The sequence below is a fragment of the Phoca vitulina genome, unplaced genomic scaffold (assembly GCF_004348235.1).
Source record: "Phoca vitulina isolate PV1807 unplaced genomic scaffold, GSC_HSeal_1.0 scaffold10, whole genome shotgun sequence".
NCBI lineage: Eukaryota > Metazoa > Chordata > Mammalia > Carnivora > Phocidae > Phoca > Phoca vitulina.
Window position 1 is genome coordinate 23,808,238 of NW_022589713.1, and position 27,916 is coordinate 23,836,153.

The 27,916-nt window shown below is 36.6% G+C and overlaps 1 protein-coding gene across 1 annotated transcript in view; it reads left to right on the top strand.

Moving 5' to 3' along the window:
* Nucleotides 1–27,916, top strand: part of ACAD11 (acyl-CoA dehydrogenase family member 11) — a 99,155-nt gene that overhangs the window by 12,479 nt on the left and 58,760 nt on the right. Inside the window, exons 6-9 of the mRNA XM_032408692.1 lie at nt 17,774–17,915; nt 18,458–18,579; nt 20,666–20,772; nt 22,006–22,132. Coding sequence (XP_032264583.1) covers nt 17,774–17,915; nt 18,458–18,579; nt 20,666–20,772; nt 22,006–22,132 — 498 coding nt within the window. The remainder of the gene's footprint in view (nt 1–17,773; nt 17,916–18,457; nt 18,580–20,665; nt 20,773–22,005; nt 22,133–27,916) is intronic.

The following is a 27,916-nucleotide window of genomic DNA, read 5'->3' on the forward strand; positions in this document are numbered from 1 at the left end:
ATCTTTATAAAGGGTACAAACAATTCAGAACTATAACCTTCTTCCATGGAACACAGACAGTGAGGCCTGGGATTGGAGGAGTATGGTGGGAATGAGGAAACCCCTTCAGTTCACCTCATTACCTGTATGCCGTTCGACAAGACACTTGGCCTTTAGTGTTCTGACATTAACGTGAAAGATTATAGTTCCCTGAATCCTACTTCCTAAAAGAGGTTTTTCTGGGTTCATTAATTTTCTCAGAATGCTAAGATGTATTAGGGCAAGAAGAGCTGCTCTGAATTCATGTGCCAAGCTTCTGGGTTTCATGTTCTTTCCCTATAGGAAGAAGACAGGAGAAAAATAGCATTATAAATTACATTACTGTCATAATTAAAGTAGTATTATATCAAATCAAAGTTCAAATATAACGTACAGACATGAGCACATTCACCAGCAGGACAGAAAACTTTTTATAGGAAAGTCAATATGGATATTAAAATTATGTATATGTAATTATATATGTGTATGGGTAAACTTTTGTTAATGGCACTGATGAATTCTGAAATAACTTTGTTAAATATGGATTAGGAAGATTAAAGAATGCTAACTAATAACCTGGAAAAACTTTAAAAGTTTATACCTTAAAACCTAGCAGCATCAGGCCTATATTTGATCTGTATCATTTGAGTCGTTAATATTTTAGGAGCCTATCTTTGAATAAGTCAGAGTCTTCAATGTGTTCTATGTACTTTTCTACTCATTGCTTAAACAAGAAAGGAAAAATTCAGACCTAGATCTCTTGAATTTTGTGTCATCAACCAAGATGTTTAAATTTAGGATTAGTCATAATATGCTGAAAGTAATGGTGTAACACTAAGTACCATATAGTTATTCCCTTTTAATTTTTTAATTTCATATTAGAAAACCATTTCTTATAGGAATAAAGTTGTCAAACAGGTGTCATCTTCCTTTAGAAAAGCAGAATATTCTATAGTTGGAAGAGTCATTTTTTAAAAAAGAAACAACTGGTAGAGGCAGAGCATGAAGCTATTTAGCTGCAGTACTGATTTGTGACATATAGCATTTTCTTTTAATGTATTAGGATGATATGGTATCAAGTAAAATGTCTTCTACTTTCTACCCAATAAACCCATAATTAATAGTTAAATTTAATCAATTTCTGCCTCCTGTAAATATTGTAGCTAATTTTTTATAGAAGTAACATATGATTGGCAGAGTACAAGTCAACTAGCATTTATTCATTACCAACTATTTACTCTGAAAGATAGGGTTGGAAAGGAAGTACAGCTCTTAATGAGCTCAAAATACAAATGGAGAGAAAAAAATAATTAGCTAAGAGCAGAAAACAATATATACCCAAGTACTAAAGTGTGTCATACAAAGTGAACTACAAGAACGGTCAGAAGGAAAGATACACTGTGGACTGGCATCGAAAGCTGTGAAATGTTAAAATTTAATTTTAGTTAATAATTTATCTTTTCCACCTCATTTTTAATTTTTTTTACTTATTTTTTAAATGCCCCCTTTATTTATTTTCTTAAGTAAACTCTACCCCCCAATGTGGGGCTCAAATTCATAACCCCAAGATCAAGAGTCACATGCTCTTCCAACTGAGCCAGCCAGGCGCCTCCCACCTCATTTTTTAGATTTCATAAGTAAATGGGAAAATTAGAGTACATTTCTTTTTTTTGTGAGAGAAAATTAGAATGTTTCTTTTTTTGTTATTTTCTATCTTCTTGAAAATAGCCGTTATGACAGGTGTGAGATGATATCTCATTGTGGTTTTGATTTGTATTTCCTTGATGGTGAGTGATATTGAGCATTTTTTTCATGTGACTGTTGGCCATCTGTATGTCTTCTTTGGAAAAATTTCTATTTAGAACTTCTACCTATTTTTTTAATTGGATTGTTACTTTGTTATTGAGTTATAGGACTTCTTTATCTATTTTGGCTATTAACCCCTTATTTGATATATAATTTGCCAATACCTTGTCCCATTCAGGAGGTTGCCTTTTTATTTTATTGATGGTTTCCTTTGCTGTGCAGAAGGTTTTAAGTTTGATGTAGTCCCATTTGTTTATATTTGCTTTTGTTGCCATTGCCTTGGGAATCAGTTACAAAAAAAAAAAAATACTGCAAAGAGCAGTGTCAAGGAGCCTACTGCCTATGTTTTCTTCTAGGAATTTTGTGGTTTCTGGTCTTGTATTCAAGTCTTTAATCCAGTTTGAGTTAATTTATGTATGGTGTAAGATAGTGGTATATTTTCATTCTTTTGCATGTGGCTGTCCAGTTTTTCCAATACCATTTATTAAAGAGACTGTCTTTTCCCCATTATATATTTTTGCCTCCTTTGTCATAAATAATCAGCTATATACATGTGGGTTTTTTCCCTCGGCTCTTTATTCTGTTCCATTTATCTTTATGTCTGTTTTTATGCCAATACTGTTTTCATTATTATAGCATGATATAATTTGAAATCAGGAAGTATGATGCTTCCAGCTTATTCTTTCTCAAGATTGCTTTGGCTCTTTGGGATCTTATGTGGTTCCATACAAATTTTAGGATTCTTTGCTCTATTTCTGTGAAAAATGCCATTGGAATTTTTATAGGAATTGCATTGAATCTATAGATTGCTTTGGATAATATCGATATTTTGACAATATTAATTCTTCAAATCCATGAGCATGGAATATCTTTCCATTTGTTTGTGTGTTCTTCAATTTATTTCATCAGTGTCTTATAGTTTTCATTGTACAGATCTTTTACCTGCTTGGTGAAATTTATTCCTAGGTATTTTATTCTTTTTGGTGCAGTTGTAAATGGAATTTTCTAAATTTCTCTTTCTGATAGTTCATTGTTACAGTATAAAAATATAATATTGTTGTATGTTGATTTTGTAATCCTGCAACTTTGCTGAATTTGTTTATTCTAATAGCTTTTTGGTGAAGTCTTACAGCATTTTCTATATAAAAATCATGTTATCTGCAAATAATGACAGTTTCACTTCTTCCTTTCTAATTTAGATGCTTTTTAATTTCTTTTTCTTGCCTAATTGCTCTGGACTTCCAATACTATGTTGAATAAAAGTGGCAAGAGTGGGCATCCTTATCTTGTTCCTAATTATTAAAGGAAAAGTTTTCAGCTTTTTACCATTGAGTATGTTTGCTGTGGGCTTGTTATATATGGGCCTTTATTATGTTGAGGTGCATTCACTATAACAACTTTGTTGAGAGTTTTATTATGAATAGATGTTCAATTTTGTGAAATGTTTTTTCTGCATCTACTTAGATGATCAAATGATCATTTTCTCAATGTGGTATATAACATTGATTTATTTGCAGATGTTAAACCATCCTTGCATCCCTGAAATAAATCCCACTTGATCATAGTGTATGACCTTTTTAATGTATTGTTGAATTTAGTTTACTAATATTTTATTAAGGATTTTTGCATCTGTGTTCATCAGGGATATTGGCCTGTAATTTTCCTTTTTGTGTGTGTGGTGTCTTGTCTGTTCTTGGTACCAAGGTAATGCTGGCTTTATAAAATGAGTTTGGGGGCCACCTGGCTGGCTTAGTTGGAGGAGTATAAGACACTTGATCTCAGGATCATGAGTTTGAGCCCCACGTTGGGTATACAGATAACTTAAATTTTAAAAAAATAATAATAATAATAAATAAATAAATAGGGTTTGGAAGTATTCCCTCCTCTTCAGTTTTTTGGAAGAGTTTGAGAAGGATAGATATTAAATCTTATTTGAATATTTGATAGAATTCACCAGTGAAGCTGTCTGGTCCTGGACTCCTGCATCTGCAACTCTGTTTCCTTCCCTAATTTTCGGTCATTATTTCTTCAAATAAGTTTTCTGTTTCTTTTTCTCTCTTTTCTCCTTGTGGGACCCCTGTAATACAAATGTCATTTCACTTGATGTTGTTTCATAGGTCCCTTAAGCTATCTTCACTTTAAAAATTTTTTTTTCTATTTTGTTTTGGTGAGTTTCACTCCCCCATCTTCTAGGTCACTGATCTGTTCTTCTGCTTTATCTGGTTTGTTGTTGAACCCCTCTTGTGCATTTTTTCAGTTCATTTATTGCATTCTTCAGCTTTTTGACTTCTGTTCAGTATTTCCTTATATTTCTATCTTTGTTGAAGTTCTTGCTGTGTTCATCCATTCTTCTTAGATCAGTGAGCATCTTTATGACCATTACTTTTAACTCTATCAGGTAAATTACTTATCTGCATTTCATTATGGTTTTTTTCTGGGGTTTTATCTTGTTTTCTTGTTTGGAACATATTCCTTTTTCCTCATTTTGCTTGATTCTCTTTGTTTCTTCTTCTTTTAAAGATTTGTTTATTTGAGGGGGGGAGGGGCAGAGGGAGAGAGAGAATCTCAAGCAGACTCCCAACTGAGCATGGAGCCCGACACAGGGCTCGATTTCACAACCCAGAGATCATGACCTGAGCCAAAATCAAGAGTTGGATGCTTAACCGACTGAGCCACCCAGGTGCCACTGTCTTTGTTTCTATGTATTAAGCACAACTCCTATCTCTCCCAGTCTTAAAGGAATGGTCACAGGAACATGAAATGTGTTTCACTCTGCTGTCTGTGCAGTGTCCTGGGGGTGATAGCCTGCCAAGGACTGCCTCTCTGATTGTTTCAGCCCCATGGAGCCCAGAAATGCAATCCCCCTGGCCACCAGAGCCAACAGTCAAGGGGTGTCCCTTGTGTGAACAGCTTTGGTGGGGCCATAAAGGAGGGATGGGCCAAGATGATACCATCCCCTGGATTTACTGGGATGAGGCCTCAAGGGAGCACCCAGCTGGGTAGCCCACTTGCTGAGTTCAGTGAGGCAGGGCCATGTGGTAGCACAGGGTCAGACCATGCCTGTTTGCTGGGTTTAGTAGTGTGGTGCCACAGGGCAAGCAGGACTAGCAAGATATACAGGGAGAGTGCAAAAATGACACCTGCCAGCATCTGCATCCCCAGAGAGAGTTCAAATAGATCCTGGCACTCCAGCAGATGCTTTAAGATTGGCCAGTGAATCTCCTTCATATAAGGTCTAAGTTCTTTTCAACTTGCTGCTTTTGATGGGTCCCAAGATGGGTAAATCTATACATGAGCCCTTTAAGAGTGGAGTCTCAGTTTCCTGGAGCCTTTTGGTTCTCCTGGATGTGAATCCTATTGGTTTTCAAAGCCAGACATTTTAGGGTCTCATCTCTCTGGTGCAGATCCCAAGGATGGGAGTACCTGAAGTGGGGCTTAATCCCCTTGCTCCTCAGGGATATAGTCCATATTTATGAGATCCCTCCTGCTTATGGGTTGCCACACTGAAGGGTAGGATTTTTGGTGAGACTACATCTCTACCTCTCCTACCCATCTTGATGTAGCCTTTTTTTATTTTTAAGTAATCTCCACACCCAACATGGGGCTTGAACTCACAATCCCAAGATCAAGAGTCACATGGTCTACTGACTGAGCCAGCTAGGTGCCCTTGATATAGCCTTTCTATCTTTTATTGTGGAGGAGCTGTTCAGGTAGTTTTCAGGTCTTTTTCAGAGAAAGTTGTTCTATGTGGAGCTGAAGATTTGGTGTATCTGCGGAAGGAGCTGAGTTCAGGGTCTTCCTATGGTACCATTTGAACCACTCATTTTAACTTTTTATTTTAAGATAATTATAGACTCATAAGAAGTTGTAAAAAAAAAAAAAAAAAAGTGCAGAGGGATCTTGTATGCCTATCATCCTAATTCCCCAAATGGATCTCACACAATTATAGTATATTATCAAAGCCAGGAAACTGAACATTGTGTGCCTTTTAAATTGGATAAAGAAATACCAAAATTTCAGGGTTGTTGGGAAGCTAAAATGAAGTAATCAGTATGGAGCAAGTAGCTGGTACCTGGCATAGCTGTGCTCAACTTGTTTCAAATTTCTTCTTCTTTTCCCTTTGTTTTCTCTATTTTCCCCTCTTTCTCTATTTTGCTTTTTTCTAAAATTGCCTATCAAGCTCTATCCTTTATAAAACTATTAAGGTAGAAGTAAATATTTCATAATACATACTAAGACTTAAACAGTGGTTGTAAGGGATCAAATTATAGGAGACTTTTAAGTTGTACATTTCTGTAATGAGTAAGGTTTGAGGTTTTATCATTTTGTGGTTTTTTTCAAAGAATAGCATGTTTTATTTTTATCATCAGAAAACACAAGAAAGAAGACAAAAACAAACTTAAATGATAAACCTTCCAGGAATGTGTGTGGTAAGCCAGTAAAGGATTACGAAAGGTTATGGCAAAACCAGAGCACATTACTCAGTTTTGTAATCCATATTTTCCAGTTACTTGTACATAAAGTATTTGAAGCATGTTTGAGCGAGTATTTCCGTAGTACAACATGCTTACTGCAATGTTTAAAGAAATCCAGCCTTCCTGAAAAATATTGTTAATTTTCTAAATATAAATTTACCCATCTGGCAGAGAAATGTTTAAGGAGTTTAATGTGCATTTCAACTTGAAAAACAAATATATTTAATTAGAAACAGATAAACCTAGAGATAATTCATCTACGTTCATTAATTAGTAGTCAGATGTATTTAAGATAACAAATATATGTAATCTGGTTCTTCTGAAGTCATCTATCTTGCAGCCTTTTATATATTAACTTATGAAGAAAAAAGATTTGATATGCAAACAAAACTTGTATTTTTAATGACTTTTTCTTTTTAATTTCCTTCATTATCTCTTAAATGTTAGTGTAGTTGGGCAGAAGCATAGTTACAAAATTTAATTTTATTGCTAGAAAAAATGTGGCAATTGGGTTTTTTTCAACACCTTTACATAACTTTTTTTTTTTTTTCAGAGAGGGAGAGGGTGAGATAAAATCTTAAGCAGGCGCCACATCCAACAGGGAGCCTGACATGGGGCTCGAACTCATGACCCTGAGATCATGACCTGAGCTGAAATCAAGAGTTGGACACTAGACCAACTGAGCCACCCAGGCACCCCTACATTACAGATAATTTTTTTTTTTAAGATTTTATTTATTTGACAGAGATAGACACAGCGAGAGAGGGAACACAAGCAGAGAGGGTGGGGGAGGGAGAAGCAGGCTTCCCTCAGAGCAGGGAGCCCGATGCGGGGCTCAATCCCAGGGCCCTGGGATCATGACCCGAGCCGAAGGCAGACGTTTAATGACTGAGCCACCCAGGCACCCCTACATTACAGATAATTTTAAAATACTCTTTAGTAGGGACACCTGAATGGCTCAGTCACTTAAATGTCTGCCTTCAGCTCAGGTCATGATCCCAGGATCCTGGGATCGAGCTCTGAATCGGGCTCTCTACTCAGCAGGAAGCCTGCTTGTCCCTCTCCTGTGCCCCTCGCTCATGCTCTCTCTCTCTCTCACTCTCTCTCTCTCTCTTTCAAATAAATAAAATAATAAAATAAAATAGGGGAGGCAAGATGGTGGAAGAGTAGGGGACCTCGTTTCATCTGGTCCCTTGAATTTAGCTAGATAACTATCTAATCATTCTGAACACCTATGAATTCAACCTGAGATGTAAGAAAAGAATTTCTGGAATTCTACAAATAGAAAAGCGACGAATTCTACAAATAGAAAAGCGACCACTTTTTGCAAGGTAGGAGGTGTGGAGAAGTGAATCCGAGAGGATCTATTAGAAGATAAATGGCAGGGGGAGGGGGCCTCCACAAGCCAGTTCCCAGAAATTGGTATAGCCCCTGAGCACAAAATCAGAACCTTTAGAAATCTGCTCCAGTGAGAGACATCCCTGCCTGAAAGCTGTTCAGGTGGTAAAGTAGGGCAGAATCCTAGGTGGGACAGTGTGGCCTCAGGAGATCCCTGGAATCACAGAAAGAATGGGGGTGCCTGAACTGGCAGTGTTCCCAAGCACTGGAGCAGGGGAAACTGGTTATGGTCAGTGAGCCCGGGAGGGGGCTCTCAGCTCGGTTCGTCATAAACCTCGAATCATGGCATGCTTAGGCGACAGCTCTCCATGCGTGGGCCCTGCAAAGGGCAGAAAGACTGTGACCCTCCACCTTTCCCTAGGAAGATCAGTGTGGGCGTGCACCACAGCAGTCTGCAGAGTTTGGCACACACAAAAGTGAAGACCACCTATCCCTGAAGGTTTACTGAAGAGAGGGGACTGTGATCTTTCAACTCCGGGGCTGGTGATCCAGGAGTGGCCATTTTTTTCATCCTCCAAAGAGGCCTGGAAAGCCTTCAGGAAACAAAACCCACATAGAGCAACCAGAAGCGGCTTACACGGTGGCTGGCCCCCTGGCAAGGGGTGGTGCAACTCCACCCAGGCAAAGACACCTGAGAATCAGTGCAGCAGGCCCTTCCCCCAGAAGACCAGCTGGAAAAACAGGCAAACACCAAGTTTATGGAGCACACAGGACAGCAAAACTCCAGCACTAGGGGAAAATAGAATATAGATTTTGAGCTTTTTTTCTCATGATTTCTTTATCTTTCAGTTTAAAATTTTCCTTTTCTTTCTTTCCTTTTCAACAAGTTTCTTATTTTATCAACTCTTTGTTTTTAAGTTTTTTTTAACTTTCAGTTTTTACATTTACATTTTATAGACATATTCTTCATTTTTGGCTTCCTTTTACTGTATGAAATTTTATTTCTGTATATATATTTAAGTTTTGCTTTCTTTACAATATTGGGATTTAGTGTCTTCTAACAAACAGACCAAAATACACCCAGGACCAAGTGGATCACCCTGTTTTTTCCACCTGGGAGATTATAGTCTCTCTCTGACCCCCCTTTTTTTTCTTTTTCTTTTCTTTTTCTGGTTTCTGACTGTTTCAGATTTGTTTAGTGTCTATTTTGCTTGGGTCATGGTTGATTTTTTATTTTCTCTAGTTCACCCATTCTTCTCTGGGCAAAATGACTAGAAGGAGAAATTCACAACAAAAGAAAGAACCAGAGGTAATACTCTCTGCTACAGATCTAATCTATACAGATAGAAGTAAAATGTCACAGCTGGAATTCAGGATAATGATCATAAAGTTACTAAAGGGGCTTGAAAAAAGCATAAAAGACACTAGAGAATCTGTTAGTGCAGAAATAAAATCTAATCAGGCCAAAATTAAAAATGCTTTAACTGAGATGCAGTCTAAATTGGATGCTGTAACAGCTAGGGTAAATGAGGCAGAAGAGGAAGTAAGTGACATAGAAGACAAGTTGATGGAAAGGAAGGAAGCTGAGGAAAAGAGGAAAAACAACTAATGGACCATGACGGAGGCCTCAAGAAATCAGTGATACCGTAAAGCGAAACAATATTAGAATTATTGGAGTCCCTGATGAAGGAGAAAGAGAGGGACATAAGGTATATTTGAGCAAATCATTCCTGGGTACTTCCCTAATCTGGGGAAAGAAACAGGCATTCAAGTCCAAGACATACAGAGAACTCCTCTCAAAATCAATAAAAATAGATCAACACCCAACATATAATAGCGAAGCTTGCAAATTGCAGAGATAAAGAGAAAATCCTGAAAACAGATTGAGACAAGATGTTCTTAACCTACCACAGTAGAAACATTAGGCTGGCAGCAGACCAATCCACAAAGACCTGGCAGGCCAGAAAGTGCTGGCATGATACATTCAGGGTAGTAAATGAGAAAAACATGCAGCCAAGAATACTTTCCAAAAAGGCTGTCATTCAGAATGGAAAGAGATAGAGCTTCCAGGACAAACAGAAACTAAAAGAATTTGTGACCACTAAACCAGCCCTGCAAAAAATACTAAAGGGGATCTTGTAAGCAAAGAGAGAGCCCAGAAGTAACATAGACCAGAAAGAAACAGAGACAACCTACAGAAACAGGGACTTTACAAGTAATACAATGGCACTAAATTCATCTTTCAATAGTTCCTCTGAATCTAAATGGGCTAAATGCCCCAATCAAAAGACACAGGGTATCAGATTGGATAAAAAAGCAAGACCCATCCATATGCTCTCTACAACAGACTCAGACCCAAAGACACCTCCAGATTGAAAGTGGGGGGGTGGGGGTGGAAAACCATTTCTCATGCTAATGGACATCAAAAGAAAGCTGGGGTAGCAATCATATCAGACAAATTAGATTTAAACCAAAGAATGTAATAAGAGATGAGGAAGAACACTATATAAAGGGTCTATTCAGCAAGAAGATCTAACAATTGTAAATATTTATGCCCCTAAAATGGGAGCAGCCAAATACATAAGCCAATTAATAAAAACACATTGATAATAATACATTAATAGTAGGGGACTTCAACACCCCAGTCACAACAATGGACAGATCTTCTAAGCAAAAGATCAACAAGGAAACAAGGGCTTTGAATGACACACTGGACCAGATGGATTTCACAGATATATACAGAGCATTCCATGCTAAAGCAACAGAACACACATTCTTCACATGTGCACATGGAGCATTCTCCAGAATAGATCACATACTTGGTCACAAATCAGGTCTCAACTGATACCAAAAGATTGGGATCATTCCCTGCATATTTTCAGATCACAGTGCTTTGAAACTCGAACTCAATCACAAAAGGAAATCTGGAAGGAACAGACAAAACACTTGGAGTTAAAGAGCATCCTACTAAAGAATGAATGGGTCAACCAGGAAATTAAAGAAGAATTTTAAAAAATTCATGGAAACAAATGAAAATAAAAACACAATTGTTCGGGGTGCCTTAGTGGCTCAGTTGGTTAGGCATCTGCCTTCTGCTCAGGTCATGATCCCAAGGTCCTGGAATCCAGTCCCAAGTCAGGCTCCCTGCTCAGCCGGGAGTCTGCTTCTCTCTCTCTCTCTTCCTCTCCCCCTGCTTGTGCTCTCTCTGTCTCTCACTCTCTCAAATAAGTAAAATCTTTAAAAAAAAAAAAAATCAACTCTTCAAAACCTTTGTGATACAGTAAAGGCAGTCCTAAGAGGGAAGTACATAGCCTTTCTCAAAAACTTAGAAAAGTCTCCAATACACAAGCTAAACTTACACCCTAAGGAGCTGGAGAAAGAACAGCAAATAAAGCCTAAACCAAGCAGGAGAAGAGAATTAATAAAGATTAGAGCAGAAATCAATGAAATAGAAACCCAGAAAAAAAAGGACAGATCAACGAAACTAGGAGCTGGCTCTTTGAAAGAATAAGATTGATAAACCCCTGGCCAGACTTCTCAAAAAGAAAAGAGAAATGACCCAAATAAATAAAATCATGAATGAAAGAGGAAAGATCACAGTCATCACCAAGGAAATACAATTTTAAGAACATATTATGAACGACTATTTGCCAACAAATTAGGCAATCTGAAAGAAATGGATGCATTCCTGGAAACTCATACACTACCAAAACTGAAACAGGAAGAAATAGATAACCTGAACAGACCCATAACCAGTAAGGAAATTGAAGCAGTAATCAAAAATCTCCCAACAAACAAGAGCCCAGGGCCAGATGGCTTCCCAGGGGAATTCTACCAAACAGTTAAAGAAGAAATAATACCTATTCTTCTGAAGCTGTTTCAAAACATAGAAATGGAAGGAAAACTTCCAAACTCTTTCTATGAGGCCAGCATTACCTTGATCCCCAAACCAGACAAAGACCCCATCAAAAAGGAGAATTACAAACCACTATGCCTAATGAACATAGATGCCAAAATTCTCACCAAGATACTAGCCAATAGGATCCAACGGTACATTAAAAGGATTGTTCACTACAACCAAGTGGGATTTAGTCCTGGGCTGCAAGGGTGGTTCAATATCCACAAATCAATCAATGTGATACACTACATTAATAAAGGAAAGGACAAGAACTATATGATCCTCTCACTAAATGCAGAGAAAGCATTTGACAAAGTACAGCAGCCTTTCTTGATTAAAATTCTTCACAGTGTAGGGATTGAAGAAACATACCTCAATATCATAAAAGCCATCTATGAAAAGCCCACAGCAAAAATCATTCTCAATGGAGAAAAACAGCTTTTCCCCTAAGGTCAGGAACATGACAGGGATGTCCACTCTCACTACCATTGTTCAACATAGTACTAGAAGTCCTAGCCTTAGCAATCAGACAACAAAAAGAAATAAATGGCATCCGAATCAGAAAAGACAAAGTCAAACTCTCACTCTTCGCAGATGACATGATACTGTATGTGGAAAACCCAAAAGACTCCACCCCAAAATTACTAGAACTCATACAGGAATTCAGTAAAGTGGCAGGATATAAAATCAGTGCACAGAAATCAGTTGCATTTCTGTACACTAACAATGAGAAGAAAGAGAAATAAGGGAATCAGTTCCATTTACAATTGCACCAAAAACCGTAAGATGCCTAGGAATAAACCTAACCAAAGAGGGAAAGGATCTGTACTCAGAAAGCTATAGAATACTCATGAAAGAAATTGAGGAAGACACAAAGAAATGGGAAAACATTCCATGCTCATGGATTGGAAGGACAAAAATTGTTAAAATGTCTATGCTACCCAAAGCAATCTACACATTCAATGCAATCCCTATCAAAACACCATCCACTTTTTTCACAAAGCTGGAACTAATAATACAAAATTTGTACAGAACCAGAAAAGACCCCGAATAGCCAATGAATGCTGAAAAAGAAAACCAAAGCTGGTGGCATTACAATCCTGGACTTCAAACTCAACTACAAAGCTGTAATCATGAAGATAGTATGGTACTGGCACAAAATCAGACACATAGATCAGTGGAATAGAGGAGAGAACCCAGAAATGGACCCTCAAGTCTATGGTCAACTAATCTTCGGCAAAGCAGGAAAGAATATGCAATGGAAAAAAGACATTCTCTTCAACAAATGGTGCTGGGAAAATTGACAGCCACATGCAGAAGAATGAAACTCGACCATTTTCTTACACCATATACAAAAATAGACTCAAAATGGATGAAGCACCTAAATGTGAGACAGGAATCCATCAAAATCCTAGAGGAGAACACAGGTAGCAACCTCTGTGACCTCAGCCACAGCAACTTCTTGCTAGACACGTCTCCTAAGGCAAGGGAAACAAAAGCAAAAATGAACTATTAGGACTTCGTTGAGATAAAAAGCTTCTGCACAGCAAAGGAGACTGTCAACGAAACTAAAAGGCAACTGACAGAATGGGAGAAGATATTTGCAAATGACATATCAGATAAGGGGCTAGTATCCAAGACCTATAAGGAACTTAGCAAACTCAGTACCCAAAAAACAAATAATCCAGTCATGAATTGGGCTAAAGAGATGAATAGACATTTCTCCAAAGAAGATATACAAATGGCCAACAGACACATGAAAAAGTGCTGTACATCCCTTGGCAACAGGGAAATACAAATCAAAACCACAATGAGATACCATCTCAGAACTGTCAGAATGGCTAAAATTAACAAGTCAGGAAACAACAAATGTTGGCGAGGATGTGGAGAAAGGGGAAACCTCTTACACTGTTGGCGGGAATGCAAGCTGGTGCATACACTCTGGAAAACAGTATAGAGGTTCCTCAAACAGTTGAAAATAGAGCTACCCTAGGACCCAGCAATTGCGCTACTAGGTATTTACCCCAAAAATAAAAATGCAGTGATCCGAAGAGGCATCTGCACCCCAATGTTCATAGCAGCAATGTCTACAATAGCCAAACTGTGGAAAGAGCCAAGATGTCCATCAACAGATGAGTGGATAAAGAAGATGTGGTGCGTGTGTGTGTGTGTATATATATATATATATATATATATATATATATACACACATACAGTGGAATATTAGCCATCAGGAAGGATGAATACTTACCATTTACATCGATGTGGAGGGAACTGGAGGGCATTATGCTGAGCGAAGTGAGTCAGTCAGAGAAAGACAATTATGATTTCACTCATATGTGGAATATAGGAAACAGCACAGAGGATCATAGGGGAAGGGAGGGAAAACTAAATGGGAAGTCATCAGAGGGAGAGAAAAGCCATGAGAGACTCTTAACTGTAGGAAACAAATTGAGGGTTTCTGGAGTGGAGGTGGGTGGGGGCATGGGGTAATTGGGTAATAGGCATTAAGGAGGGCACAGGATGTGATGAGCACTGGCTGTTATATACAACTGATAAGTTATTGAACACTATATCTGAAACTAATGATGTACTATATGTTGCTAATTGAATTTAAATAATAAAAAGTAAATAAAATAAGATAAAATATTCTTTAGTAAATGCTCGTTGGTAGTAAAACCAGGCTTGAACTCCAGCCTATAGACTTGCAATGTTATATAATTTTTTCTACATTGTACTGCTTTTCCTCTCTACTGGAACTGGTCAACCTCAGGGGTGTCTTTGTCCTTGACCATACCCGCTTTGCCTTCTGTTTCTCTTATTTCTTATACCTCCCCTGAGATGCTACAAATTTGATTGCTCTTACTTTAGAATCCATGGACCCTAATGACTTCATTTGACTTCTTATCCTGCCTGGCCCATGGGGGCATGATCAATTATTTCAAAAACTACTTTCTTTATTGTCAATTGAATTAATAATTCTTTGTCAATATATACAAGTAATATAAGAGTTATAAAGTTTCCTGACCTTACATTACTTATTATTCCAGAATCTTCTCACCTCTTGACTTTATAGAGTCTCTAACCCTAATCTTGGGTCATTATATTTTTGCTTCAGAATAAAGTCATGAATCAGGTTAATGGGGTGTGGGACACATGTATGTTGCATAATTTCATCTAGGCTGTAACCACATCTTTTTGTAAAATCTATTATTTAAATTTTTTTTCAAATCTTTTCCATTCCTCTCAAACTACCAAGTTGCTTTTCTCATTTAGATTCCCACTTTCAGTGTATGGTCTTGCCTTCTACTTGACTCACTTTTGTCCTTAGTTGCTTTCTGGCCCAAGCTGCTTTCTGGGGATCAGAGGCCCCTTGAAGTCCTCTTGATGTTGTTGAAGACGTTTCAGCAATATCTCTGTCATGCAGATTGATGGGTAAGATTTTTCTTAAGCTTCATTGCCACGAAAAGTTGTCACTCTTAAGCAGCTGATTTGTTTTGAATCTATATACACTATAAATATTTTGACTAGTCATGATTCTCATTTTATTTTGTCCATTGAAAACTCAGAGCAGTTTTTGTTGTCCACACTAACAACTGTATATGACCTATGACATTTAATTTCATGTAATAACCTTACCCCTAGTTTTATCTTTTTATATAAAATTCTATTAATATCTTCTTCCCTGCCTTCTTCATCTACTTTTTGTCATGTTGGATTGCATGTGTTTCTTTTGTTTTGAAAAGGTAATATACATACATGTTAATAACATTCAGTAGTACAGAAAGCACACATGGAAAAATAAAATTCAATGTAAAAGATAATCAGCAAAATGAAAAGCTGTTTGTTGTGCTGAGGTTTCAGAAAAACTGTCAGAAGTCATTTTAGTAATAAGTTCTTTAGCAGGAAGATGAACTAGTAAAGGTTCATTTTAACTACTAGGAGTTAGGCTGAGCATGATATAGCTCTATACACAAACAAGCATGGATGGTATTCTGATAAACTATTGCTACTTAATTTACACTAATTGATGAACCATCAGCTTTTCTCACTGGCCATTGTTTTATAGCTTTGTGCAACTACCTAAAAAATGTTTTAGATATCTTGAAACTTAACTCCAGAGAAGATTCCCAGTTTTCATTGAAAAAAAGGTAATTCTTAAGCAAGTGTCTCATCTTCTTTTCTTTGGATGTTAAGAACATAGAAACAAATAGAGTAATATAGAGAAAAATATGTCCAATCCTTTTTTGTTGTTTTCTTAACAACTCTAGCTCATATCGTAATTTATAGTACAGTATAACCACAACAATAAAAGGTCTTAAGTCAGATCATTGAAGAGGGGGTGATCAATTTTTCCCTTAGTTATAATAGCAATTTTTTTTTTTTTTTTAGTTTCAGAGGTAGAGTTTAGTGATATAATAGCAAATTTTTGAATGCCCACTATATGCCAGGCTCTGTACTTATTCATGGAATTTTGGCAATCTATTATGTGCCAGGGACTTTGCTAGGAACTGGTAAACAAAACAGATACGCTACCTGCCCTCATTTAATTTTTACACTAACTCTATATAAGAAGTATTTTATGGCTGAGAAAATTTGCAGCTCAGAGAGGTTAACTAGATTTGTCCAGAGTTGCACAGCCAATAAATGGTGGAGCTAGGATTTGAATATAGGTCTGTCTTATTCCAAAGTCTGTTCTTCCACAAAGTTACAATACTATGTACAAGTGTGCCAGAGGGGTGAGGGAGAAAGTTATATAAAGGCTTGGAACCCAGTAATTTGCATTGCCTAGATGAGCCTGCTGTTTTATCTGGCTTGGATAATCCTGTGTAGATGATTGCTGCAGCCTCCTCACTGGCCCCCCTACAGTCTATTCGAAACATAGCAGCGAGAGTGACCCTCCTAAAATACAGACTCTATCAGGTCACTCCTCTGTACCGAAACCTCCAGTGGAGGTTCCCCTCCCTATACCTGACTCCTTCTTCCTCCATACCTTGGAATAACCATAGCCATTGCTATTAGTTTGTTGTATATCCTTTCAACTTTGAGTATTGGTTTATGACCTTTTTTATTTAAACAAAAATAGTTTCAACTATATGTATTCTGGCAAATTGCTTTTCCCCTTGTATTTACAGTTGAATATCATATCCTGTGTTCTTAACATGAGATATATATTCCCTTGATATGTATTGTGATAAAGTAGAATGAGGAAAGTTTTCTGTTTTTATGAAATTCAAATTACATGACTGTTCTATGCTGCTATATAATTGTGAATTTTATAGTCATAAAACAAATAGTATCTTTTATAACAACTATATTTTTGTAGCTACAGCATGAAATAACTCATTTTAAAAATTACCATTGCCTCGGGGCACCTGGGTGGCTCAGTCAGTGGAGCATACAGCTCTTGATCTTGGGGTCATGAGTTCAAGCCCCATGTCGGGTGTAGAGATTACTTAGAAATCTTTAAAAAAAAAGAAAAGAAAGGGGCCCCTGGGTGGCTCAGATGGTTAAGCATCTGCCTTCAGCTCACGTCATGATCCCAGGGTCCTGAGATCGAGCCCTGCTTTGGGGCCTGCTTCTCCCTCTCCTTCTACTGTCCCCCTGCTTGTGCACTCTCTCTCTCTCTCTCTCTGTCAAATAAATAAAAATAAAATCTTAAAAAAAAAGAAACAAAAAATGCCAAAAAAAATTAGTTGCCATAACAATGTAATATTTGTTATGCTGTAAGATTTATCACCGGAGCAAACTCTTTTTTTCCTTAAAGATTTTATTTATTTGTCAGAAGAGAGAGAGAGCACAAGCAGAGGGAGCGGCAAGGCAGAGGGAGAAGAAGACAGAGGGAGCCACCCAGGCGTCCTGATAGCAAACTGTTTAACTGTACATGACGTGACATGACATAGATGCTTAAATTTTAAGTAATTATTAGAATTTCTTCTTTACCATAGTTAACCCTCAGTTGAACAATTTCACTACTTTTGTTTCCCCTCATTAGTAGAGATATTAAGGGTATGTAAACTAAAATACAAGAGAACTGATGGCCAATAATGGAGCCAGCGGACTTGGCTCTACATATTCAAAGCTAATTAGTTATTTGGTAAATGAGATGTGCCATTGTAGGTAAAGACTACAAACTATGTAAACTAAGACTTGCTTTTGATAGAAAATAGGATTTCATTTATTTCCCTGTTTTAGTTTTGTATTAAATATGTTAAAACCTTTTTATTTTTAATTGCAGTCTCGAGTTATAGCTATACTGGATTGGGAGCTTTCAACCATTGGTCATCCTTTGTCAGACTTAGCTCATCTCTCCGTATTCTACTTTTGGCCACGGACAGTCCCAGGGATAAATCAAAATTTTTACTTTCAAGAAAACATAGGTATGAAACCATAATGTTGCCTAAATTGCTATTAATATCAAATTATATTTATTCATAATTAAAAGGTAAGATTATATTGCAATTTTAGATAAGTAGCTTTTATTTGTTTCTTGAAATGTTTCTGTTTTTTAACGATTTTATTTATTTATCTGAGAGAGAGAGCGTGCACGAGCATGGGGGAGAGGCAGAAGGAGAGGGAGAAGCAGGCTCCCCACTGAGCAGGGAGCCCGACTCGGGACCCTGGCATCATGACCTGAGCCGAAGGCAGATGTTTAACTGACTGAGCCACCCAGGCACCCCTTTTGAAATCTTTCTACATCATTTTATTCTTGATTTTTCTGAACAATAGCCTTTCACTTTTAGTAGTTTATGATAAAATGTAACCCTTTATATACATCATTCTTTTGGAAATCAACATTCAGAACATGTTTGTTATGTGGATTAATGGTTATTCAGTATTATATAAATATGTGATATTATTACATTTGAAATATTCACCATGATATCTTTATTAAATTTTATAGTGTGTGCTGTTTTTATAGGGATACCATCAATAGAAGAACTGATTTCAATATATTGCCGCTGCAGGGGAATTAATTCCATTCTCCCTAACTGGAATTTCTTTCTTGCCCTTGCATATTTTAAAATGGCTGGAATAGCACAGGTAATTGATTTTTCTTAACCTGTTTTTCACCATTATTTATTAGTGTACTGTTCATGATATTTTCTGGTCTTCAGGAGTTTTATATTTTTGTTCTTAGATCATTTTGCTTTTGATAATAACAAATACCAGGCATGGGTGAATATGAATCCAGAATTTACAGAATAGGAATTTGGCAAGGGAAAAAATTGAGTAGCAAAATGTGTAATCATTTTTTGATATGATAAACTTAAGAGATAGGGGAGGGAAGAGAGATAGAAATAATGATAAAAAGAGCAAAGCATGTGAAGATTGGTTATTTCCTGAATATCCAATTTAAGAAAGAGATAAAATCTTTTAATGATGTCTGTTTCAAACTATAAAACCATTTATTAACCAGGGCTGGTGATGAGGAAAGAAATACTTTTGCATGTCCCAAAGCCTAGCACAGTACCTAGATTATAGTAGCCTCTTAATATATATTTTTGAGAGAATAGATGAGTAAGATTTTCCATTTTCTAACAATGTCATATTTATGTGATTAATTTTAAGAGGAAATTGAGCATAAATTCAGTTTTTTTAAATTACAGCTTAATCTAAAATGTATTTTTTAGGAGGGAGGGGCAAAGGGAGAGGGAGAGAAAGAGTCTTAAGCAGGCTCCATGCCCAGCACAGAGCCTGACATAGGTAGGGCTGGATCTCACAACTCTAAGATCATGACCTGAGCCGAAATCAGACTCTGATGCTTAACTGATTGAGCCACCCAGGCGCCCCTAAGATGTATTTTTCTTTATACTGATTTAGTTTCCATGTGCTTTGAACCTCAAGAATTTAAGAAATTGAGATGCTTCATCAGTGACAAAGTACTAGGGCTTGGAGGAATAAGTAAATAAGAGATTTTAGAAACAACAAAGAATGGGAAAAGGATTAAGGTTTTTTTTTTTCCTTGTCTTCAGAGTCCATGCTATCCATGACTAATTGAAATGTCTTCTAGGATATAGTTGTATTACATTTCATCCTGTATTTTAGAATCATGTTAATCATGTGGGTTGGATGGGTTTCTCAAAAGAGGATTTATGGTATGTTTTTCATATTTGTCAGTTTCCACAAATCAGATACCAAATGGGCTTTGAACTTAAAATGGATTTTCATTTCAAACAAAAGTTTGACTTGGGTTATGTTGTAATTAATATGTATGTCATAGACTATATGTGGTAACAGGGATGATCATAAACATTGCATTCTAGCTACAAATATGAAATTGGAAATGATGGAAGGACTGTTAAGAGAGTTATATTGCATAAAGAATTACATGAAGAAATAAAACTAATGAAATTCAGTTGATTGTGTTAGGGTGGGATGAGCAGGGGAGAGGAGAGTGTGTTAGTACAGAACACGGAGAAGAAAAACTAGTTAGCATTCAACTAACCCTGTTCGAGGAGACAGTTAATTAAACTAGGACTCCAAAAAAATGAGAGAAAATATTCTTAGAGATCATCTCATTGCCTTCTCTTTAATTCTATAGTTTTTAATTTTATCTTGGTTTATTTAGATTTTCCCCCACTATAACAGGAGAATAGTGATTTTTTTTTTAAAGATTTTATTTATTTATTTATTTATTTGAGAGAGAGAGCAAGAGAGCATAAGTAAGGGGAGCGGCAGAGGGAGGGGGAGAAGCAGGCCCCCCACTGAGCAGGGAGCCCGAAGCAGGGCTCAATCCCAGGACCCTGGGATCATGACCTGAGCTGAAGGCAGATGCTTAACCGGCTGTCCTGGTGTGATCTTTAAAGTGATCTTTAAAGATGATATAAGGTGATGCCAATTTGGCATCTTTGTTAACTCCTAAGTTCATTATCAAGTTTGATTTGATTTGATTTCCAGTTACAATTCTGTTAGGATGAGAGTGTGTTAAGCAAATGATGCGTGTATACCTCTTTAATTTAGGGGGGTATAATTATCCCTATGTATAAATAAATAGAATTGATGGTCTGATTTACATCTTGATACCTTGTGAGTTTAGTGACTCACATAACTGGGAAACTGGAGAGACTGGATAGCTGAAGAACAGTTTTCAATGAATCTTAATTGCTGTATATTAATTTACTTATAGGGAGTATATAGTAGATATCTTCTGGGAAATAATGCATCTGAGAATAGCTTTCTGTTTGCCAAGGTTGTGCAACCTCTGGCAGAAACTGGATTACAGCTTTCAAAAAGGTAAGCAAAATCAATTCCTTGGCTAAGTCAAATTAGAGCCTTTATTAGATATATGAAGGTTGTAAACTTCAGGGGAATAGGGACTGTTTTTATTGCTTACACCAGGGTTACTGCTGCCACTAACAGCAGTTTTTTGGTAAATATCTTATATGCCTGAAAATAAAGAAAATAACCCAGATTCATGATTAAAAGTTTTGGTTTTTTTTGCCAACTTGAGCATATAAACTTTTATGGAAATGTTTCTTTTTGTTTGTTTCTAATTTTTTTTTTTTAAGATTTTATTTATTTATTTGACAGAGAAAGAGGCAGTGAGAGAGGGAACACAAGCAGGGGGAGTGGGAGAGGGAGAAGCAGGCTCTCCGCTGAGCAGGGAGCCTGATGCGGGGCTTGATCCCAGGACCCCGGGATCATGACCTGAGCTGATGGCAGACGTTTAATGACTGAGCCACCCAGGTGCCCCAGTTTCTTTCTAATATTTAAATTACTTACATATACCTATTCAAAATTACATCTTATAAAAGATGATTTATTAACTTTAGAAGTATTGCTCTCTTCCATCATATTTCATGAAATTTTACTCAGTCATTTCATAAGTGTCTTTGAAATCCATGTCTCATCAGTGGAGCACTTTTTGAGGCATCTAGTTCACTTGCCAACCACACACTCCCATCTAAGAGATGTGATAAATAGCACTTACTGAATGCATAGATGGTGCTGTCCCTGGAAATTCTGTCCAGGCCACAAGTACCCAGGACATAACATTAGGACAGTTATGTTTTACAATTCGTCTTATAGATGGATGTTTGTGTTCTCTCAACATAACAACTGATAGTGTTGCTCTTCATAAAGATCTTTATAATGACGTCCAGTAGTTGTATTTGTGAGGAACATCCTAAGAATAATTACTACATTTCTGTTCAATTTCTTCACTTTCTTTTTGAGAGATTGTGATAAGTGACTTTATAATAAAAATTCAAAACTGCCACTGATTGAGATTATGCCAGGCTTATGTTTTACCCACATAGTGCTTTCAGCATTAAAGTTTCATGTTCAAAGTAAAGTGATTCTACATTCACCCCATAATATGAAAAACTTAAGAAATTCCAAAATATGGTAACTCCTGAGGGATATTTTGAGGGAGTTGGAGAAGACTTCACATTATATTCAGAAATACATAATAATGATTTGGGACACCTTTGTAACTTCTTTTTTTTTTTTTCTTTTTTTATAAAGAACTTTCAGTACTACATCACCGCAGATTGATACTTCCCAACAGTTGTTTGTACTGAGTAAGACCGGCCAGGAAGTTCTTGCTAGGGTGAAGCGTTTCATGAAACAACACATCCTTCCAGCTGAAAAGGTAAATACTGTATAAACAAACAGAATGTATTTGTGCTCAAAGACTGTAGATGGGTTATGTCTGTTATCTCTGCTTCTAGGCGTATCATGGTATCCTATCTTTGTAGTCAGTCCTTACCTCATTCCCCTTCTCACCTTAGCACTGAGCTGCTGCAGAAGCTGATAAGCTAAAATATGCCAAGGGAATGCCACAGATGAATCTTTGGAATTAAAATTCAGTCGAAGGGGATTAACTGTTGTAAAGTTGAGATCCTAAATATATTAGAGTATATATATCCTAAATATATTGAGATCCTAAATATATTACTTTAGGGCCTTTAAAAAAAAAAAAGATTTTATTTATTTATCAGTGAGAGAGAGCACACTCTACTGGGGGGAGGAGCAGAGGGGGAAGAATAAGCAGACTGCACCAGGTGGGGAGCTCCACTCGGGGTCCAGCACCACAGCCCTGAGATCATGACCTGAGCCAAAATCAAGAGTCAGATGCCCAACTGACTGAGCCATCCAAGCACCCCAGGGCCTTTTCATAAGGCAGTGACTTTCAGCTTTTTTTTTTTTTATGGCCCCCTTTGAGAATTAAGAAAACTGTAGACTAAAACAAAATGGACATAACCAGAAAATGTTGCATATCATTTCAATCTGTTCACAGATACAACTACCTCTCTCCCCACAGGCTACTACTTTAAGGTGTTAAGTTTCAGTAAGTTCACTGAGGGTAGAGAAGTAACATGGTACATTCATTCATTCAGTTAACATGTAATTATTAGGTACCTAATAATGGGCTAGGCATCTGGAGAGCCATCAAAAGTAAAAGAAAGAACAAGACAGCTAATGATTCCACAGAGCCTACACTTGAGCACAAAAGAAAGACATTCAGTAAGAGATGATAATGCTGTGAAGAAAAGATAAAAGCTGTTATGAAAATACATAAGGCAGGTGGGGCCAGGTATATGTGTGAGTTGCACACTGGTGTAAAAATCGTAAGAGTTTAATTTTAGTCCATTCCTGGCACAAGGTAGGTGGTCATGAACAAATAACTCTAACTCTCAGTGCCTCAATTGTTCATTTGTGATGTGCGTAAGTATGAGTAGATATACAATAAATTCTCATTTTAATTTTCTAAGATTCTGAGAGCTCTAGAGCTAGACTGACAAAATCAAATAGGAAACTGAAAAAGACCAAAATTCTTTAAACAAAAGTGTTCAGAGTTGATATGTGTTTATAGGGCAGTTACTGTTGTTACTTGAACTACATAAATAATTATCATATTTTTAATAAAGAACCGGCATGAGGTGAATTTTGCTGACAGTGAGGTATAGTTTTTTTTTAAGAAAATACTACTTAAATAGTCTCCACTTAACAGAGAAAATATACAGAAACAGGGACTTTACAATAATACAATGGCACTAAATTCGTATCTTTTAATAGTTCCTCTGAATCTAAATGGGCTAAATGCCCCAATCAAAAGACACAGGGTATCAGATTGGATATAAAAGCAAGACCCATCCATATGCTCTCTACAACAGACTCAGTTTAGACCCAAAGACACCTCCAGATTGAAAGTGGGGGGGGGCGGTGGAAAACCATTTCTCATGCTAATGGACATCAAAAGAAAGCTGGGGTAGCAATCATATCAGACAAATTAGATTTAAACCAAAGAATGTAATAAGAGATGAGGAAGGACACTATATCATACTTAAAGGGTCTATCCAGCAAGAAGATCTAATAATTGTAAATATTTATGCCCCTAAAATGGGAGCAGCCAAATACATAAGCCAATTAATGACAAAATTAAAGAAACACATTGATAATAATACATTAATAGTAGGGGACTTCAACACCCCAGTCACAACAATGGACAGATCTTCTAAGCAAAAGATCAACAAGGAAACAAGGACTTTGAATGACACACTGGACCAGATGGACTTCACAGATATATACAGAGCATTCCATGCTAAAGCAACAGAACACACATTCTTCACATGTGCACATGGAACATTCTCCAGAATAGATCACATACTTGGTCACAAATCAGGTCTCAACTGATACCCAAAGGTTGGGATCATTCCCTGCATATTTTCAGACTACAATGCTTTGAAACTCGAACTCAATCACAAAAGGAAATCTGGAAGGAACTCAAACACTTGGAGTTAAAGAGCATCCTACTAAAGAATGAATGGGTCAACCAGGAAATTAAAGAAGAATTTTTAAAAATTCATGGAAACAAATGAAAATGAAAACACAACTGTTCAAAACCTTTGTGATGCAGCAAAGGCAGTCCTAATAGGGACGTACATAGCAATACAAGCCTTTCTCAAAAAACAAGAAAGGTCTCAAATTCACAAACTAACCTTACATGTAATGGAACTGGAGAAAGAACAGCAAATAAAGCCTAAGCCAAGCAGGAGAAGAGAATTAATAAAGACTAGAGCAGAAATCAATGAAATAGAAACCAGAAAAAAACGTAGGACAGATCAACGAAAGTAGGAGCTGGTTCTTTGAAAGAATTAATAAGATAGTCTTGCTCTTTCATTTATAAATGTGAATGGGAAATCAAGGGAAACATGAAGCACAAAAAAGAAGTATCACAAGTTGGGTTGTGATACATCTGCTGAACTTAATATTATGCAGCTATTAAAATATTTACAAAGAATTTTCAATGTAGAGATGCCTGGGTGGCTGAGATGGTTGAGCATCTGCCTTCGGCTCAGGTCTTCTGCCTCTCCCCCTGCTCATGCTCTCTCTCTGTATCTCTCTGTCTCAAATGAATAAATAAAAAAAAAAAAAAGAATTTTCAATGTAAAAGAAAATGCTTTATTATAAGTAAAAAAAAAAAAAAAGCAATCTATAGCTTTAACAGAAGATTGTCAATATTTTGTGTGGCAGGGAAAGCCACAGTCATTTTGTCTTTGCAGATCATTCAAATCTAGAATATATCCATGCATAATAACATGAGCTTTTTCTTCCATTAAAAATCTTAAACTGGGGGACCCGGCTGGCACAGCCAGTGGAGCATGCAACTCTTGATCTTGGGGTTGTGGGTTTGAGTCCCATGTTGGGTATAGAGATTACTTAAAAATAAAATCTTAAACCAACATCTGTAAAAGTATTTTATCCTGTAGAATGATTCTGAACAATACTAATCCCTGTCTGTAAACATATACATTTGAAATGATAACTGGAGAAAAGTAATTAGCTTTTTCAAAATAGGAGGGGGAAAGCCTGTGAAATTCTATCCAATATTATTATAACTAAGTTTATAAAAATTAAAAGTCATGTCTAGAAAACAAGATTATGTCATATAATACACCAATATTTTAACAGTATACATCTTTAGTCAGACTTTTTATGACTTTTAATACTTTTACGTATTTTTCCAAATTTTCATAATGGGAAAAAGTAAGCTTCATTTAAACTACTCAAATGACCTTTGAAATCCCTTAGATTTCATAAAGTGAGAACATAAGAACCCATTTTCTATGAGAATGTTAAAAGGTAATTTTTCCTATTTAAAATGGATAGGAGGGGGCTTGAGTGGCTCAGTCAATTAAGCGTCCGGCTCTTGATTTCAGCTCAGGTCATGATCTCAGGGTCATGAGATCAAGACCCACACTGGGCTCACACTGGGTGTGGAGCCTGCTTAAGATTCTCTCTCTCCCTCTGCCTACCCCCTTCCACGTGTGCATGCTTTGTCTCTAAAAAAAATAAAAATAAAATGGATAAGGAGTCTTTAAAAATAGCATGTAAAACAAGAACTAGCAACATAGTGTTGAGAATACACTTACAATGTAATGAGAACATTAGTCATATTTTCCTATTCAATATAATAATATACTAGTAAAGAACTGTTGCTTTTTTCTAATAGACTTAAGTTTAAAGTGAAAAACATATTGCAAAATTATTTGTAGGCTCAGATTTAAGATTCTGAACTAACATACTGCAAAGCAATATCTCAATCAGTGAATGAGGAAGTTAGATGTTAAAGGTGCTATTTGGGGAGAATTGATCAGGCATCAAGTGTATTTTCTGCTTTCTTCTTTCACCAATATACTGTTTTTCATACTCTAAGAACTAAAGAAAGCTTCTTTGTAATGAGATATTTTATATTAATTCTGACTCCTGCCATACTACAAACAGATTTTGCAGATCTCTAAATGGATAGACTTTAGAACAGGAAGTATTAAATCACACAAGTTTTTAAATAATTATGTTAACATTGGATAATTTAATTTCTCAGAACTGTAGTATCATAAAGAGGTAGTAAGAGATGAGGAGTTCGTAAATGTATTGCATAATATATTTCTTATCAAACACAGTAGCATTGACTATTTCCATGGCCGTACAAGGGATGGAAATAATAAACCCTAAACAGGAAATCTCCAATTCAGCTGACTTCCTGACAGAAATGATGAATGCTGTTCATCCTGGTTAGAAAGTCCTTTGTCTTCTTACAGTTTTCACTAAATACATCAGTTCCCTAGACCAGCCATGCTTAATAAAAAGAACATATTTGTGTGTTATATGATTGTAAAGGAGTGGAACAATTTTAGAAAATAATTTTGTAATGTGGCCTTGTGACAATAGTCACAGATTTTATTTTAGTAATTCTACTAGCCTAAGTTTAAAAAAAAAAAAAATAGATACGGAGATGCTATAATAGCAAAATATTAGAAAATGCCATCATAGTCCATATTTTAGTTCATCTTGATTCTTTTATTTGCACAAATTAGAGATTATTATTACTGTTTCATGTGGCTAGTTTTAAATTTAGATTTACCCATGTATTTATCACTTTATTTACTGGTTCTTCTTGCAACTCAGATGTTTCTTTTAGGATCAAGTTCCTTTAATGAGAATCTAGTGGTAACCTTTTCTTTGATCTTTCTTTTTTCCTTTTTTCCTTTTTTTTTTTTGCTCAGGAGAGGTAAGTAATGATTCAGATTCAGATTCTCTCTGTTTCTTTTTTTCTAATGCCTTTATTTTGCCCTAATTCTTGAAAGATTGTTTTATTGGATATAGAATTCTAGGTTGACAGTTATTTTCTCTCAGCAAGTGAAGACATTATTGCACTGATTTCTGGCTTCATTTGTTGCTCTGGGGAGTCAGTTCTCAATTCTTTAATTATCAGTGATCTGGGGGCACTTGGGTGTTTCAGTCAGTTAAGTGTCCAACTCTTGATTTTGGCTCAGGTCATGATCTGGGGGTCATGAGATCAAGCCCCACGTCAGGCTCTGTGCTCAGCGGGGAGTCTGCTGGAGATTCTCTCCCTCTCCCTCTCCCCCTACCCCTCGCTTGCTCTCTCTCAAATAAACAGATAAATCTTTAAAAAAAATTATCATTGATCTGTCCTTCCACCCTCCCCTCCTTTTAAGAGCTTTTATTTCTCTTTGATATTCAACAGTTTGTGCTTTGGCTTTATTATGTTTTCTGAACTTGAGGATTGGTGTTTTTCATCAGTTCTAAAAACTCAGATGTAATTTTTTCCAGTATTCCCTCTTCTCATACTCTTTATCTAGGGTCCCCAATTAGACTGATGTGAGAACTTTTCTCTATATCCATCATATCCCTTAACCTTTCATATTTTCCTTCTATTGAATTTTTGTGCTTCATCCAAGAAAGGAGTAATTTCTTCATATTTTTCTTCCAATTTATTTCTTTTTTCAGCCATATCTAATCTACTTTTCAACCATCCCTAGGGCAGTGATTCTCAAAATTTGGAGTGTCAGAATTGCCAGGGCTAGTAAAGAATACAGAAACTGTAGGCTCATTGAAGTAGGATAGCTCG